The sequence below is a fragment of the Pleurodeles waltl genome, chromosome 6 (assembly GCF_031143425.1).
Source record: "Pleurodeles waltl isolate 20211129_DDA chromosome 6, aPleWal1.hap1.20221129, whole genome shotgun sequence".
Classification (NCBI taxonomy): domain Eukaryota; kingdom Metazoa; phylum Chordata; class Amphibia; order Caudata; family Salamandridae; genus Pleurodeles; species Pleurodeles waltl.
The window spans coordinates 1,647,835,649-1,647,854,255 of NC_090445.1; the positions used below are offsets into that span (position 1 = coordinate 1,647,835,649).

The 18,607-nt window shown below is 47.4% G+C and overlaps 1 protein-coding gene across 2 annotated transcripts in view; it reads right to left on the reverse strand.

The window, feature by feature from the left end:
• Positions 1-9,264, reverse strand: part of VAV2 (vav guanine nucleotide exchange factor 2) — a 708,430-nt gene extending 699,166 nt beyond the window's left edge. For both annotated transcript variants that reach the window (XM_069241562.1, XM_069241561.1), the window contains exon 1: positions 6,791-9,264. In XM_069241562.1, the coding sequence (XP_069097663.1) occupies positions 6,791-6,994 (204 nt within the window). In that variant the 5' untranslated portion in view covers positions 6,995-9,264. The remainder of the gene's footprint in view (positions 1-6,790) is intronic.
• Between the last annotated feature and the right edge of the window lie 9,343 nt (positions 9,265-18,607).

Here is an 18,607-nt window from a genome sequence, read left to right on the forward strand (position 1 = left end):
CCTGGCGCTAGTCAATAACGAAAGATTAAATTCCCAAATTAGTACAAATCAATTGGCCAAACTGTCTGGTTTAAAAAAACACATCTGCATAACTTTGGGCAAACTTTAATGGAAGGACAGAGGGCCCTCTACTTGCATTGTGAAATCAGTGACCTTGGCAGAACACAATCAACAATTTCAAAAGAAGGCCCAGGATTCATTGGGCAATATAACAGCTTAACAAAACAGTGTAAGGTCACAGAACCTGGCATGCAGCTGCTCTCGCATTACAGGCTGGTGATGTGAAGTCCAGCTGGCTGCACTGCAGTCTGCCAACCATTTTTATGTTCGGCGTAGAAATCGGTGGAAGGAGAAAGACATATGTTGCAGACGTAGTTCATGCACATCCTTTGTTGCAGCGACAGCTTTTTACAGGGCGCTGCTCGTTTTTGCCCACAATTACAAAGCTGCATAATGACGCGCACCAAAGCCGGGCCTTTGTGGCCTTCTTAAAGTTGGCTTTAGTTTTGGTGGCAACAGGAGCGACATTCTTTGGTGGTGCAGACCCACCTCAGATGAGCTCCTCCAAGGATACCCTCATTATTACCATCCAACCAGTGCTTAATTTGTGCTTGTTGTTTCCAGTGCTGAGCACCAGCACTTATTTTTGAGGGCATGGGGTTATTCTTCTGCCTCAAGCATTTGCTACGTGCAAAAGACACACATGGGAAAGACGGATGAAGGGAAAAACGAAAAAGCATCACAAAGGGAGAAAGCACAAAGCTGCAGAGTGAGCTGAAGGGGCAGGGAATAGTTGTAAATGAATTGAAGAGTCCTGAGATGGCTTCAGGATTACGGCACCTCAATGTTCTGTGTTTCCACAGTTAATTTCAGCAGCCATGTGCTTCAGAGGGCTTTGGGCACAGGCACCTTTTTATTTACAAATTAAGCACTGCGTCCAACGGTGCTCTCCATCTCTCCTTAGTCCTTCTTCTGCTATTTATTATATAGCGCTACTCGTCCCAATGTAGTGTGTCAGAGCACTTTACATCACAAACATATAGCACAGACACAATGAGTTATACAACTCTGTAAACCACTGTTACTTACAACAACGGGACCTTAGTGCAAGGATCTGTTTGTGATGCCAAGCATGGGTTTAATAATGGAAGGGAACCTCCCAGGACAAAATCTTATGCTTTGTCAAAGTTGGGAAAAGTATTTTTTTTTCTCCATCTTTATGACTGGCTCGAGGAGGCGTAATTATTTGGTGCAGATCCCTCTCTACCAAAGTTTGGAGCTAGTGATTAGAGTCAACATCCTTGGGTGGATCCATGAGAACATTCAATTACCACCCACGCTATGCGTCCTTGATGTAAAGTAGTGCCTAGTGCCACTTTGTGCTGCTTTAGGGCTACTGGAAAATGCAGTTCAGGATTTGCATGTGAAAGTAAGCCCCAAACCAACTGTGACACCTAGTCTGCATCACTTTTGTGACATAAACCAGGTGCACAGTGTTACTGCCCCGTAAACTCAGGATTTTGAATGTAACACAATGATTGGGGGTGTCTTTCTAATAAGATTGAATTAACATCCCAAAGAAACCCACTTAAAAAAAATTGGAATAAAGAGTCAGAGAAAAAAAACTATAAGTTTGTAAACCCATGCCTTTCAATTTGCATGCAGTGCTTTGATGCCAGTTCGAACCTCAATGTGCTATATTAGAAGGATTTCAACGTATGAACTCCAAGTAACGAAAGGATATCTGTGAAAAAGCAGTAACCCACTGAGCCACCTACATAAAATACCAATCTGTGATCTACGTCACTAAGCATCAGAGGTATCATGGCTCTTGTAATTATCTCCTGAAAATGCCCCACACACAAAAATCTCTGCAGGCTGCTCCTATCTCGCCTCAGGCTGTCATGCAAAGGGCGCCCCTCGACCTTGGCACCCAGTGCGATGCACTGGTCACACCGCTATGAAGCAGACACTGCTCTGGCCCAAGCCTGGTTCAGACTAACTTGGCTTGCACACTATTGTTATAGTCGTTGTAAATAGGGGCTAAACAAATCCCAGCATGCAAAGCATTGTGGGCAGGACAGGAGTGGCTGGAGGTGTTACATGACATGGGGCGTCTTAGCAACTGCATGACCTTCCAAGGTCCCAGACAAACACAAAGGAGAACGATGCTGAACTAATTGCAAAGGAATCCCGAACTCCAAACAGAACACATCGGACCTAATACACAAGTGAACTACAGATAGGGTAAATCTGGCGAAAATAAGACGCCAGAAAACTCTGGTCCTCAGACTATTAGTTGTTTTGTGATAGTGCTCCCTCCTCCCTCTGGCATGTTTCTGACACTAAGGTGGCCAGTATAAGCAGGAACATTTGAAGGATTTTGGGGGGCCTGAGCCAAACGTATTTTGGGGGCCCCTGTTCGAAACAGCTTTGAAGTTATGGACCAATTTCAGCTCTTTCAGACCCTCGTTGGCCAGGCCATTGACAGTGCATAAGCACACTCGCGCAGACTCTAAATGTGTTTGTAGATAGTGACGTGTGATTTAAATATTGTAACATAGCTGCAGCTCACTAATATTACGGCAAATGCCTTCTGTGACAACCTCCCATTTCCCATATGGGAGGTCCTGTTTTGAGCAACAACAAAAAACTTTTTTCTGGGTGTTGCATGAGACGTAAACCCAACATTTCTCAGCAAAATATTTGTAATAGACTATTACACATCACCCATATTTAAATTAAAGGAAAGCAATGTTTAAAACAACCTGTTTAAGAATTATTCTAGGTCATCGGGGGAGGACTCTCTGCAAACTGAGCTGGCTCTGTTAGCGGCTCCATGGAAGGCTGGGGCCCTGGCCCAAGCCCCATTTTCCCTGCCTTAAAATGTCTCTGGATATAAGGTAAGGGCAGAGAAGAACCTCCAATGGGTACAAAAGTGGCTGGGGCTGGCGAATTTCCCCTGCACAAAGTCACTATACAAATCTCCACTGCTGAGACGAACCTGCCCCTCAGTTGAGTCGCCATTACTACACTCTCCGCAGTCGGCAACAACACAAATAGCTAATGCTACAGCTGCGTCTCCTTGGCTCATGTCATTCCCCCCTTCCTTTCTACTTCTCTATGATTTCTCACTGTCCACAGATCTTCAAACAATGCCAAAAATTAGCTGGAAATTAAAAATTGTGTGTCATCCACTTAAAGCTCTGGGGCACAGATTGAGGCTGGTGAGATATATATATATATATATATATATATAGTATTTGTATAACGCTTACTACCCCTGATGAGGCGTCAAAGCTCTTTACGGTGAGTAACACACTGCTCAAAGCCTAGCTAGTGGTCATTCAATTGGTTAATGGGGGTAGTTTGCATGCTGTGTGGGGCTTGTTTCGTTTGATGCGAGCATTAGAGGGGCTACATGAGGCACAATTACTAGCTGGAGTTAATATTATTATGGTTTCAAAGGAGCTTTAAGGCAGATATTCCTCGGTCTGGCTGAAGTGTACACTGTAAGGCAATTTACAGTATGTCACCAACAACTACCTGCATTTGTAACATCCCTGGAAATACACAATTATCTCAAACTCCATTCATTTACCGCCCACTCTGCCGACTTCAGCAAAATTATACGCTGTGGCTCAAGCGGATGAAAAATTCCACAAATGGACCTGCCAAGTCCTGTTTTTACATCTCTCTGTCAACCCGGAGACAAAGTGAATTCTCAGCTCCCCCTGGGAAACCTCCTATTTCGAGGTGCGCAGCAGTAACACGAGTCCCAGATACTTAATATGGCAGTCTTTACTACTGCGTTATTTGCATTAAAGAGGCGGAGGGGCACAAAGTTCTTCTTAGGAGCCAGCCACTGGTGCTGCTGAGTCCTGGGGTTGCCAAATACCAAGGATACCTAACCTTGATTCCAATCTGTGCCTCTTTCTTCCACCCCCCACTTCCTGTCCACCTCACTTTCTCCGGGTCCTCTCAGCTCTGCTTTCACCCTTTGACAGTGATTTCCTGTATGTCTCGTCCCCCTTCTTTCCTCATCTGTCTGCCTCTGTCTCTCCTGCTCTGGCTCAAAGTCTGATCATGAAAAAGAAGTCCTGGTCCACAGATGTGAGCGCCGGTGCCCATCATTTGCAGCCACCGGCACAAATTAAGCACCTCCCTTTACAAATGTTAGTGTCACTTATCAACAGAATACTCAGTTGCTGGAAAATTAGCATATGTTGCTAATATGTCACTGGGCCTATTCTGGAAATAAGCGCCAGGAAACTGAAATTCAATAAAATGGCACAGTGCCATATGTGAACAGTGTGACAAACTCACTAGCTGCAGAAGGCACTTTCAATTCACAAAATGCAACATCATCACAGGCTGTAAGGACTAGTTAAGGACAGTTTTGAAAGTAGATGTGTTTTCATGTATATCATATAAAACCAATTTCAAGGAGTATTCCTTTGAAGTGAGCTTTTTGGATTTGCTTAAATAAAACCCACAATCCAGTTTAGTAGGAAGATGTGGCCTAGCAGCAGAAATAACCACGGCACCCGGTTCGAGTCCTGGCGTCGAGCCAACATCCTGTGATCCTGGGCAGAATATTTATCTGCGTCTAAAAACAAATTAAAAAAAACCTGACATTTGGGTAATGTAATCTTGTGCTCAGGTGAAGCGCTCGAATGCTCTGGGGCCAAGTGTGTGATATATACAACTGTAAAAATACGTAGAAAATAGTAATTCACAGATATTTGAAATGCCCCTTTCAAGGGTATTTTCAGGAAACGTCGCATTGGTGTTTAGGTCAGACAGTCAGCTAGATTTCAAGAGAAAATGCACTGAATGTGCCTTTTTGCTGTCATCGAGTACAGAAGTCCCGTGCCGTCTCCTCCCCACCAGTGAAACAAGGAAGTTAGTCAGCTACCTGCCGGTTCAGATCCGTGCGACATGCGTGATGGGCCTCTCCATCACACTGACATGCGAACGGTGGTATGTTGAAACATAAATGAAATCCCCAGCCCATCCCAATCATGCATTCGTGTTTCTGCCTTCCTCTTTTGATGTTACAATATGTTTACAATCTGTAAAGCATTCTAGGTCCAGAAAGGGCTACCTCTAAGCTGTACAAAACAAATTAAATAAACAATAGAAATAAAAAACAGAGGCGCTCTAGGGGGCAAAATGAGCCAATACATTATGCATGCTAAGCTGAATACATTGACAGCAAAGTTGTCAAAAAAAGCCTCTGTGTTTTTTTATGTTTTTTTGCCCCGCCCCCTTCCCAAGAGGGCAGAACTGTGCTGTTTATCATGATTTGGGAGTTGCCATGTAAGACAATTTCAGAAGATAAAAAGCATGCATTTCTGTTTTACTCCTACAAACCATTATTAAATTACAGATACGGCAATGGGAAACTACGCGTCCCAGAATGCATCTGTTTATAAAAACGAATGCTAATGGCTGGATGCATGGATCCACCAGATATATGTCAAATGTAAATAGAAGACAGTGTGTCACCCAACCAAAGACTGGATAGGCATTTAAATGGAGAAATTAAACGACAGGGGAGTAGAAAACAAAGTGGATTTTCAATTCAACCTATATATGAATTTAAAGAATAGTAAACTGATCTAATAGACGAGGCAGAAACCTAGGGACGACCTCCCAATAGCTGCTAACCATCCACCGAATGATGTAAGTTCGCCTCGAGGGTAGACCCCTCCAGGACATTGGCTCCTCCCTCTGAACTCACGACCACAGCATCTCAGACCGCAGCCTGAAGGTTATGCTAATGCAATGCAAATCTTATGTTAACTTCACTTATATAGCCCACGGTGACAGAGCGCTCTCACAATCACAGCATAACATGAGGTCAGGGCTTCCATCCCTGCAGAACGGGCAGCCAAGCCTTCGACCTCTTTCAGAAACTCAACCCGCGTGGGAGGCGATGCTACACTTAGACTGCGGCCACCGAGGAGGCCTGACGCCTATTCTCACCAACCAGACTTGTAATATTTCATACACAATAAATACACGTCCACCACTGTGTTCATACACACAGTGTGTGTGGATTCTAAAGGACTTGCGCGTTCACCCTCTGGCTCTATTCTGAGAGATCGCAGCGCACCGAAGCAGTCTTCCGTCAGAGTAAACGCTACATAGACACAGGCATAACCGCAAGCAGAATCTTCGCAAAGCGCTGCTCTCCAGTTAAGATTTTATCAAATACCAAACACAAAAACACAATCAGTTAACAGTTACTGGAGAGTGCTGAGCACATGAGACTAGCAAGAATAACCTTACAATCCCAAAAATCTTTACATTTCTGTGGTGACGTTGCATCGCCGTCCGGTAACCCTACCCCCACTAAACCATAATATTGTGGATCCTAGATCGGAATAGCGGTGTCCTGGCCTGAGGTTTAGAGCGCAGCGTCCTGTGTCTACAGTGGCCCCGTTGTAGCCTGATTTTACAAACTAGTACATACATTACTTTTTTTTTTTTTGCTCAGGACTGAGTGCTTTCTAAAGATTTTACAGTGAGTTGTGATTTGACGTCACGTTTGTGATATTTTGTTCTCTGTATTGTCTTGTTCTGCACCTAGAAGCAGGGTTTCCAGGATTGCTGCGCATTGTAATCAAAGAGCGAACCTTCCAACACCTCTTTCTAAACATTCATGTATAACAATTGCATGCGTGGTCCTTGTCTGTGTACATATTAATGTGTATAACACGGATACATTTCTCATCAAACATGAACCAGTGCCCCAGGGAGACCTTCTCAAGCCCACGCTCACCTGGGACATCTGCGGCCGGAAGTTGATGTCCTTCAGCTCAATAGATCCGGGTGAAAGGTTGTGGAGAAGCTGGCAGAGGAGAACTCCATCCCTCAGGGCCTGTGCCAGGTCAAAGACAACGGCTGAGGGCCACACCACACGATGGTCAGGTGGCAAAACCTTACAGTCGATGAGCCAGCGACCGCATTGCCTCCATTCCTCCATGATGGCGGCAAGAAGACAAAGTGTCACCACAAGGCGCCCAACACAAGCTACTTCCTAGACCCAGGAGGAGACCACCCGGGCACTACTCTACGCACCCTCACGGTGCCCACTTGCAGTTCCACCTTATCCTCGCGTCCAACCACAAAGAGGTACTGTAGATATGTTGGCCAAACAAATCTTTCCACTCACTCGCAAGCGATGGGTCCCTCAGGTGCAAGCCCCCTAAACAAAGCTGCCCCCTTCTCTGTTGCCGAACCCATGTGAAGGCAACATCCTTAGCCCAGGGCACCTGCTTGGGTTACTCTGCGGCTAGTAATGCCACCAAGGACTTGGTGGAGGAAGATATATTTTCAACCACAAAGTCACTATGTCCTCAAGTGTGAGTTCACTCAAATAGGCTGTTACTTACTCAGGCCACATGAGCCCTCATCAGATCCAGGAGTGCTATATGCAGAGCTCTCTCAGCTTGTTACTTGCAGCTCTGAGGGAACCCGCGTTATCTCACACCTCTCTCCCAGAGTTCCCCTCACTAGAAGGCTACTAATCTTACCCTGAAGCCACCCACCGCGTGGCAGGTTCCACGCACATCAGCCGTGCTCCAACAACTAACCCTAGGCCCCAAGAGCTCACGCCCCTAGGAGACCCCTTCTATGGTCCAGTCACCCCCACCCCACAATGCACCTTGCAGACCACTGCCCCAGCCTACTTTCCAACACTCCAGGCCCCCTGACCCTCAAGAGGAACGCGTAGGCCTCAACCGGAGACCCTTGGTGTGCCTCCTATTGGAGTAAAATAAATTGAAATTCCTCAGTCGGCTGGGAGCGGTGACATTTCCACGCTGAAGAAACTAGGCAATCCGTGCTCCTGGGCGGGAGAACTCCGCGAGGCTCCGCAGATCCAAGTGTCCTGTGGACGGTCCTCGGTTGGTGTGGCCGGCCAGGACTCACGCATGCGGTTGATCAACCGGTAATAGTAGCTTGCAGGTTGTGTGACTGCTGCGGAGTTAATAATCCATGAGCTGCAGCGGGCAGCCACCTCGGGTGCAAAGAGAGAAGTGTACTGGCTGGTCCCTCGGTGCCCTCCTCGAGGGTGAGGGGCCTTGTTGTCACCGTTAATGGATGAGCTTCTGTAGTGCGGGTTCAAGAGACCTATGCTTGCTGCTAGAGTTAGGGGTCACTCACCCTCTTCTGCAGGAGGGAGGGGGAACTGTTCCTGCGGCCAGGGTTTGAGATAACTTTTTCCGAATACCAAGGGACTGCGTGAATAGTTCCTGCAGACCTGGGCTGGGCTGACTCGCCGCTGATTCCAAGGGTTGAGGTCACTTGTCCCTGCAACCCGGGGTTGGATGGAAGTGCCCGGCTCCTGCAGCCACGGGCGGATGACACTTTTTCCTGCAGCCAGGTGACAGCGTGAAAGGCTCCTGCAGCCAGGGGTTGTGGCTGAGGTAAGGTGTTCCTGCAGCCAGGGGTTGGACTGCCCCCACAGGCTGAGGTCACTTGTCCCTGCGGCCAGATGCTGGATTTGAGTGCCCAGCTCCTGCAGCCAGGTGAAAGGGTGAGCGGCTCCTGCAGCCAGGTGACCGGGTGAGCGGCTCCTGCCCCCACGGGTTGAGGTCACTTGTTCCTGCAGTCAGAGGCTGAAGTTGAGGCCCCGCTCCTGCAGCCAGGTGACCGGGTGAGTGGCTCCTGCAGTCAGCGGCTGAAGGTGAGGCCCTGCTCCTGCAGCCAGGTGACCGGGTGAGCGGCTCCTGCAGCCAGGTGACCGGGTGAGCGGCTCCAGCCTCCAGGGGTTCTGGTCACTTGCTCTTGAAGTCCGATCCGGAGGACAGAGTCGATGCAGACACAACACTCAGATCCTCCCCGAGAAGTCCTGTCAGAAGGGTGGGATCCGGACAGACCCGGCGGCTTCTGCTGGACCCGGAGGCGCTGGCACAGACCCCGGGAAGGTCTGGGGCTGACTCCTGCCCCCGGCGCTCACAGCCCCCTCGGGCCAACGGGGCCCATCTCCAGCGGGAGGCGCTGTTGGCAGCTCCGGGCGTCCCGTGCAAGATCCAACAAAAGAAGCGAGACCTGTGCCGCCTGCGCCGGGCTGCTCGTGCCGCTGAGCTCTTCCCCTGCTCCGCTCCCAGTCCCTGCGGGCTCCGCGCGCCCTCCCTGCCCGGCACTGCCCTCCTCGGCGCCGGCTGGCTCCGTCCTCGCGAGCCGGGAGCAGCAGCAGCAGCAGCAGCAGCAGCAGCGGGGCTCTCGGGGTGCGCGCGAGCCGGCCCGGGCGGGAGGGAGCGCGCGCGGGAGGCGGGGCCACGTGCCCTGGGCGAGGCGTCCGGCGGGAAGGAAACGGGACTGGCTGCGGCGGTGCTGCGCCCGGCTCCAGCTGCGGAGTGCTGCTTCTAGCTCCTGCTCAGGGTGCTGCTGAGTGCTGCTTCTAGCTCCTGCTCAGGGTGCTGCTGAGTGCTGAAGGTGATGCGTGCTGCTGAATGCTGCTGCTTTTAGCTCCCTCTGAGGTGCTGCTGAGTGCTGCTCCTATCTCCTGCACAAGGTGCTGCTGAGTGCTGAAGGTGATGTGTGCTGCTGATTGCTGCTGCTTCACGCTCCTGCTGAGGTGCTGCTGAGTGCGGCTTCTGGCTCCTGCTGCTGAGTGCTGCTTCTAGCTCCTGCTCAGGGTGCTGCTGAGTGCGGCTCCAGCTGCGGAGTGCTGCTTCTAGCTCCTGCTCAGGGTGCTGCTGAGTGCTGAAGGTGATGCGTGCTGCTGAATGCTGCTGCTTCTAGCTCCCTCTGAGGTGCTGCTGAGTGCTGCTCCTAGCTCCTGCACAAGGTGCTGCTGAGTGCTGAAGGTGATGTGTGCTGCTGATTGCTGCTGCTTCACGCTCCTGCTGAGGTGCTGCTGAGTGCGGCTTCTGGCTCCTGCTGCTGAGTGCTGCTTCTAGCTCCTGCTCAAGGTGCTGCTGAGTGCCGAAGGTGATGCGTGCTGCTGAATGCTGCTGCTTCTAGCTCCCTCTGAGGTGCTGCTGAATGCTGCTCCTAGCTCCTGCTCAAGGTGCTGCTGAGTGCTGCTTCTAGGTCCTGCTCAAGGTGCTGCTGAGTGCTGAAGGTGATGTGTGCTGCTGAATGCTACTGCTTCTAGCTCCCGCTGAGGTGCTGAGTGCGGGTTCTGGCTCCTGCTGATGAGAGCTGCTTCTAACTCCTACTCGAGGTGCTGCTGAATACTGAAGGTGATGCATCTGGCACCCGTTAACGTGCTGCATGCTGCTGAGTGCAGCTTCTGGCTCCTGCTGCTGAGGGCTGCTTCTAGCTTCTGCTGAGGTGCTGGTGAGTGCTTGTGCTGATGGTGCTTCTGGCTTCTGCTGGAGGTGCTGCATACTGGTGCTTCCAGCTCCTGCTGGAGGTGCTGCATGCTGCTTCTGGCTCCAGCTGAATAGTACTTATGACTAATGCTGAAGGTGTTGCTGAATGTTGCTTCTGGCTGGCGCAGCTGCTAAGGGCTGCTTCTAGCTCCTGCTGAGTGCTGGTGCTGAAGGTGCTTCTGGCTCCTGCTGGAGGTGCTGCGTACTGGTGCTTCTAGCTCCTGCTGGGCGTGCTTCGTGCTGCTTCTGGCTCCAGCTGGATGGTGCTTCTGACTAGTGCTGAAGGTGTTGCTGAATGCTGCTTCTGGCTGCTGCTGAGTGCTGCTTCTAGCTCCTGCTGAAGGTGCTGAATGCTGCTTTTGTCTGGCGCTGAAGGTGTTGCTTAATGCTACTTCTGCCTGCTGCTGAAGGCGCTGCTGCTGGTACTCCTGCTGAATGCTGCTTCTGGCTGCTGCTGAATACTGATGTTGCTGCTGCTGGTGCTAGGTGCCACTTATTGCTGAACACTGTTACTGGCTGCTGACACTAAGGGCTGTTTCTGTATGTTAATGCTAACTGCAACAAGGCTGCTGCTGGCCCCAGGGTGGTAGATTCTTGTGGTGCAGCAGGCACAGTGGTACTGAGGTCCAGAGCCCTTTAGGGCCCACTGAACCCTAAGTCACACTGAACCCTAAGTTCCCAGTTCAAACAGAGGCCAGTGGGTCAATTTCCTTCCTTGCACTGGGAACCTTTCCACACTGCCTGCTTGCTTCACTGGTGGTATTGCTGCCAACTGCTGAATGCTGGTGGACCTCTGTATCCTGAATGCTGCTGCTGCGTTTTGGTGCTTCTTGGTTGATGCTGGCCAATGCTTGCTTCTGATCAAAGATGGGAAAGCCAGAAACTCTACAGGAGACCTGAGCAAAACATCATAACATAAGCAGAGTCACCTATATATCTGGCATGTAAATAGTGCAACAAACGTTATGTAAAAGAAAGATAAAAACTCTTAAAAAATGTAAGAACTTATTTTTGTTCACATATGTGAACGATTCACTTTAGTACAGCAGACTGCATTGAGTGGCATTTATTAGAAGTGATAGTTTCTAACCATGAAGTTACAAACATTGATATCGCTCTCTTCACTTCCCTGGCATTAGTGAACTAAGACACAAGACAATTGTTACATCCCCACTATTTGTGGCCTAAGTTATTATGGACAGATCAAAATAGTTCTCTAATAAAACATATACAAGAGAAGTTTTTGTTTAGCGCATGTCCTGAACTGATGTATGTCAAGATGATCTCAAATGATGAAGCAAAGCGTGGCAAAGAGAAGTAAGGCGTTTGCCTAGTATCACACAATTTGATCAAGTGAGGTTTCTGGGAGGGATTCCTAGTTTCTTGTTTTCACATCGTGCAAGTTAGGCACTATATGGATGTCTCTTTGTCTTGCCCGTTATACATCAAATATAAATTGTTTCAGGAGCCACACCGGCGTGTTGTGTAAATGTACCTATTACATGTTATTTGAGATTGAAACAAAAGTCTTTTTTGAAAAAAAAATATACAAAGTGAAGGGAAGGCTGGATGCTCGAATTTATTGTTCATATCACCTGCTTCACCTAAGTTAACACAGATCAGTTTCAGAAGAGAGAGGCTCTACACAATTGCATGCCTTAACAAAACTAAGGCCTTGGAGTGCCCAAGGAGTTTACATGACACAAGTGCAAAGGTCACTTGGCTATGGACTCCCACTCCGAGCCCACACCCTGTGGGCTTTTAGTATTTTTCATTCCACCAGAGTTGGAGGCAACATTTTAGTTACTATACCCACCAGAACCTTGTCCAGTGATGTGGAACTGTTCGGAGAGAGGTCCCTAGCACAGCATCCCTCTCTGAGCACTTTCACAGCGCCCTTCTAGGTCCTCCCTGCCAGCCCATCCGCAGAATGAATATGGCACAGCGCTGGGCAGCAGCCCTCGGCTGCAGAGGTGGTGTTCGAGGTGTGAGCGCGGGCAACAGGAGACACAGGAAGGCTTGATTCGCTTTTGAATCAAACGTTGAAGAGCATCTTGCAAGCATCTGTCTCAAGCCTTCAGTGGCTCCTCTCTCTGCTGCTGTCTGAGGCTGGGTGGTGCTGATGCAAACTGATACTGGCTGCGTGTTTTCTTACTGATGGCTGCGGCTCCTCGTGCTAACACTGCCTTTGTGAAGTCAAGTCACAAATATTTTATTTAGTTATTAAAAAGCATATCAATACAGTGGTTCAAAGTTAACACGAATCATACAGCGTTTTGCCACAACTGCGAAATATTCGAATTTTAAAACTGTAGGCAGTTATTAAAATTCATTTGGCTTCCTTGCAGATTAGACAGCACAATACATATTCATAATTTCCACAGTTTTTCTAATCCCCCATTTACAGTCAAAATATTTAACCAGTCTTGAAATTAATTGAACATTAAAACCATTTGCACAGTAATTTTCTGTGTGTTTCGCCGAGCGCATCCTGATGATACTGATGCTTTTGTAGGCCGCTGCCTCTGGCTGCTGATGCTCTCTGTCATGTGCTGGCTGTCATGTAGTTTGTTTGTGACTCTTCTGTTCATGTCAACTAATTTCTTTCTTATTGATTTTCCTTTTTGATTTGCTTAAACAGTCAATATTCCACCTAGGCTGCTGCGACGTTTTACAAATTGGTGGCGGGATGGAAGGGTGGTTGCTGATGCCTAGTGCTGGCTGTGGTTGTCACTGATGCTACCAGCGCCTGATGATGCAAACTATTGCTTCTGGCTGCTGTAACCAGCGGGTGTTTCTGGCAGCTGATGCTTCTAACCACAGATGCCTGCTGATGCCTTAGGCTGCTGTTTCACCTGGCTGATAGCACTCGTTGATGCTTCTGAACGTTGTTAGTGTTGGCTGATGCTTATGGCTCCTGAATCTAGCTGATGCTTCCGAATGCTTACAGTTCTAGCTGCTGGTGCTAGCTGATGTTAATTGATGCTTCTAGCTGTTGATGCTGAGGATGCTCTGCTACTGATGCGTCTAGCTGCAGTTGCTAGCTGATGCTTCCGAATGCTTACAGTTCTAGCTGCTGGTGCTAGCTGATGTTAATTGATGCTTCTAGCTGTTGATGCTGAGGATGCTCTGCTACTGATGCGTCTAGCTGCAGTTGCTAGCTGATGCTTCCGAATGCTTACAGTTCTAGCTGCTGGTGCTAGCTGATGTTAATTGATGCTTCTAGCTGCTGATGCTGAGGATGCTCTGCTACTGATGCGTCTAGCTGCAGTTGCTAGCTGATGCTTCTGGTGCTGGCTGATGCATCTAGCTCTTAGTACTCATGGATTCTTCTGGCTGCTATTAACGCTGGCTGATACTTATGACTGCTGAATCTAGCTGATGCGTCTGAATGCTTATACATCTAGCTGCTTCTGCTAGTTGACGTTAATTGATGCTTCTGGCTGTTGATGCCAAGGATGCTCTGCTACTTATGCATCTGGTTGCGGATGCTGGCTGATGCCTCTGGTGATAACTGACGCATCTAACTGTTAGGAATCATTAGTGCTTCTAGCTGCTGTTAATGCCGACTGATGCTTATGACTGCTGAATCTAACTGAGGCTTCTGACTGCTTACATTTCTAGTTGTTGGTGCTAGCTAATGTAATATGATGCTTCTGGATGGTGATGCTGAGGTCGCTCTGCTACTGATGCGTCTAGGTGCAGATGCTGGCTGATGCTTCTGGTGCTAACTGGTGCATCTGGTTTTTAGTACTCCTTGATATTCGTGGTAGCAGATGCTTCTAACTACGGGGTGTCTGCTGATGCCATGGGCTGTTGTTGCACCTGACTGTTCGTACTCATCGATGTTTCTGGCTGTTGTTAGTGTTGGCTGATGCGTAGGGCTCCTGAAGTTAGCTGATGCTTCTGAATGCTTACAGGTCTAGCTGCTGGTGCTAGCTGATATTAATTGATGCTGAGGATGCTCCGCTACTGATGCATCTAGATGCAAATGCAGGATGATGCTTCTGGTGCTGGCTGATGCATCTGGCTGTTAGTACTCATTGATGCTTCTGGCTGTTCGTGTTGGCTGATTCATATGGCTCCTGCATCTAGCTGATGCTTCTGAATGCTTACAATTCTAGCTGCTGGTGCTTTCTGATATTAAGTGATGCTTTTGGCTGTTGATGCTGAGGATGCTCTGCTACCTACGCATTTAGCTGCAGATGTTGGCTAATGCTTCCGGAGCTGGCTGGTGGTTCTGATACTGATCTTAGCTGCTGCTTCTGGATGTAGAAGTTGGCTGATGTTTCTAACTGCTGACACTTTTGGCTGCTGATGCCAGCTCATGCATGTGACTGCTAATACTGCAGCTTGGCTGATGCTTCCGTCAAACGTTGCTGTTAATCATTGATGCGTCTGACGGGGTTCCTTCTGGCCGCTGGTGCTGCATGATCCCTTGGACTGTTAATGCTAGCTGAATGGTTCTGGATGTTGGTTCTGCTGCCTACTAATTGTGCTGTTGCAGCTGACTTAATGTTGCTTCTCTGGCTATTGGCAATCAGAAGCAGAAGCTGTCAGCAAATGCCATAGGCACCCACTCCTGTTATTGAATGCCATTGTATATTGCTGTGTGGTTGTAATTTCTGTTACTGGTAAGAACCGATTTATTTTAACCAACTCGCCATATTTGTTTTTTTTTACTTATGTTTCTCTATTTTCGCACTCTCACTCTCTTGAATACAAAAATGAAATTTCTCCATTGCATGATCACCAAGATGTGAAGATATTGCCATGGTTAGGATTACCATGTGGCACTCGAAAATTGGAACATAGTGTAGCTCTTGGCCCATTCTTTTACAAACAAGGAGGCTACATCACTTCTTTACTTCAATTGTATCTGTTCAATACACCAAGCACTACAGCTCCCATAATGCAGTCACGGCCCACGGAGCACGAAAGAGGTCAGGGGGCGTGCGGAGAGGGAATAAATATTTAATTAATAATTTAAAAAACACACTTACTTCGATCGCCACCTCCGCACTGCTTCATCCTCTCCTCTGCTGCAGGCACTGGCTCCCAGCCTGCCCTGCGCCATTCCTGACATTGCTCAAAGCAGCACCAGGATTGGCTGGGAGCACCGAACCAGGGTGGGCAACACTCCTCCACCGTAAAGGAGGAGCCGCCCCTGTTTGTTTGTTAAATGATGACCTGGTGTTCCAGTGACATGAAACCTCCTGGAACCTAGTCATTTTATCTGTTATGTTACCGGTAGGTGTCCCTGATCTGGAGTTCTGTAGAACTAAAGACAACTCAGGACTCTCTATAATGTTCTGACCTTCCCACTCAGAAAAGTGAGAGGTTTGTAGGTTCACTTGACCAAGATACCCCAACCTAAATATTTCAGACTGTGTGTGTAGCGCTGCTTCTAGCCATACAGCCACATCCTAGACGTCATCCTATGGACTGGCTCATCCTGGGAGGTTTCCCTAGCCAGTAATAGTTACAGTGGATGCCACACAGATCTCGATTGTCAGGTACGAGTAGCTCATCGAATCCTGTTTTTCTTTGTGTTCTGACAGTTGCAGTCATACATTTGAAGTAAATGGAAGTTTTCACATAAAGGTTTGTACTTTAATTTCTTCTGCCTCATAAATTCTAACACCAGGGTCACCTACAATATTTCTAAGCATCACAATACCTCTGGCCAGACCATGCTGACAAAGGTGAACTCATTTTAAGCACAATTGGGTGCAAACACCTTCTGGGGAAAAACCCTTACAACATGGTACTGAGTTGGTTTTTGCAAGTGATTTTGAGGATTTTTCCTGCCAATGTGGACTACCGTCAGAAAATTGTCTTTACGATCACTTCTTCCACACGGCCTTTCCCTTACCGCCTCCTTGATTTGCCCACACTCTTCCCACCAGGTTTCACCTAAGGAAACTGTGTGTGCAAGGAAATCAGGAACGAACCCAGTCTGAGCAGAGCACTTGATTTCAAATTAGTGCAGATATAGTTTTTGCCCGATTCTAAAACCAGACCTGTATTCAATATTAGTCTGAAAGAGTTACCACCACTTAAACATATAATGAAATGGAGAGCAATTTTTCCTTTTCAGATTCAAAACATGTGAAATTCCTCTGACAGGTTACAGTCATTAGCTAGCGAGGAAATACCCAATGAGCTGCCTGCTTTGGTTCTCCAGCCAACTCTTAACACAGGTTCTGGGGCATGAAAAGAACCCTAGCTTGGAGTAGGCTCAGGGGAAGAGCAGCTGTTTTTAGTGACTGGGCAATGGTTCTGGATATCTCGTATTTATTTATTGATTGGGTTGCTTTGCTTAGTGAGCACAGGGTCCAAGAACGTCAGATCACATTACCTAGAAAACATGATAGCTCTTAAAGAAGGATATACTATAGAACGAGCGAAACGTAGCCGAGCAAAAGCAACACAGTACAAGAACAAATTGATTAATGCAAGAGTAATAAAAGATATACATTACTAAAAATAGCCCCTATCCATGATTCTACATAGTAGGTCTGAGTTTATTTACCTGAAAAGGAACTTATTCATATTTAATGGGAACCAAAAATGGTGAGTGAGAGTACATTACAAAGCAAAAAAAGGGGAATAGTGTGTGTTGCGTGGGAGTATCCTAGCATGAGTATAGCTTCAAGGGGGGAGTGCATGGGGGTGTGACTTCTCCCAAATAAAGGCACCCTTGGCTAGGTAGTTGGGCCTGGGAGCCCTGAGTCTGGTCCCCTATGTGTTGGCTTTTCTCATTGTGCACCAAGAAAAAATTACAAATTGGTGACCTTTGATGTGAGAGATGCACCACTTTGACATCTGGTGACTGAACTTCAAAATGTTAAAGCAGACAACTAGGAATCAATAGTGCCTTCACTGCTTGTCCACACTATGTAAATCTTGCCAAACATTTTACTTAACTAATCATCCATTTTTTTACTATCACATAGGAAAGCACTTTTACACACTTGAGTTCAGGATGTGCCCAGTGCTACTTAATTTGTAAATAAAAATGTGCTGGTGCCCAAAGCCCTCCTCTTAAACATGCAGCTACTGCAGTTAAATGTGTGAGCACAAACTACTAAGGCAGCAAAATCCTAAAGCCACATCAGGCCACTTTAATCAATTTACAATCATTCCCTGCCCCTTCAGCTCACTCCTGCAGCTTTCTCCCATTGTGACGCTTTGATTTGTCTCTTCCTCCGTCTTTCCCATAGGTGTATTTTGCTCGCAGTAAATGCTTGAAGCAGAAAAATAAGTGCTGGTCCTCAAAAATAAGTGCTGGTGCTCAGCTCCAGAAACAACAAGCACAAGTTAAGTACAAGCACCTCTTATGTAGGATTTAAGAGACCATAATGCTGCTCTATCTATTATAATAATGTATGCCACATTTAAGGTTTGCATGACTACAGACGTGCCTCCTAATTCACTAATGGCATTGTCCATGGAGGTGCGGAGCAGCCAATTATATTTCTAGTTCATTTTTAAAAACAACCACTTTTTCTAAATGTCTGTGTATGCAGGGATGCAGTCTGATGTACTAAGGTCAAACACTTCTGCATGTTAAAGAAATACCAGTTTTGGGACTTTGAAGATCCTGTGTCTTATTTTTGCATTCTGTTTGTTGCACAATATATATGCCAACACTTTCATGGCCTCGCTCGTGAATGAACTCTTAGAGCCAAGCCAGACCTTTGGTTCGGTCACCCTGTTAATTTGCTGCGGGTCCACCTCTCTTTGCAACCTGGGCTTAGTATATAGGGCTTTCAGTTACTTGATAAAATGATTTGCCAAAGGCGAGAACTGGAAGCATGGAGTCCTGCCTAAATGGTCACATTTCTACAATCAAGGCTTCTCTTGGCAGAGATGAAAAGAGTGTGTGCAGTGGTAATGCATTTAAAACAAGCATTTGCAATGCAATGTGTCTCTCATTTGCTCGAGTTAGAGCAATTGGCGTTGTAAATTCCTAAGTGCCAAATAAATGAAAAATGAAAAGTAAAACAGTTGACATAAGCGAGCTGATTCAAAGCGCATTGACCGCCATGATCATGAGTGTGAAGGAGACACACAAAAGGGAAAAGAAGTTTGCTCAGTCAAACATATCATCAGTCGTGCAAATATCCATGTAAAAGAGTAAAAGAGTCAGTCTGCAAGGCAGTAACAAAACCTCCCCAAGGCGGGACAAACATAAGGAATTTACCAATGATTACAAAGGATATTCGAAAGGCAAGCCCACTAACGAGTGAAAGTGATGGGTGTGATGT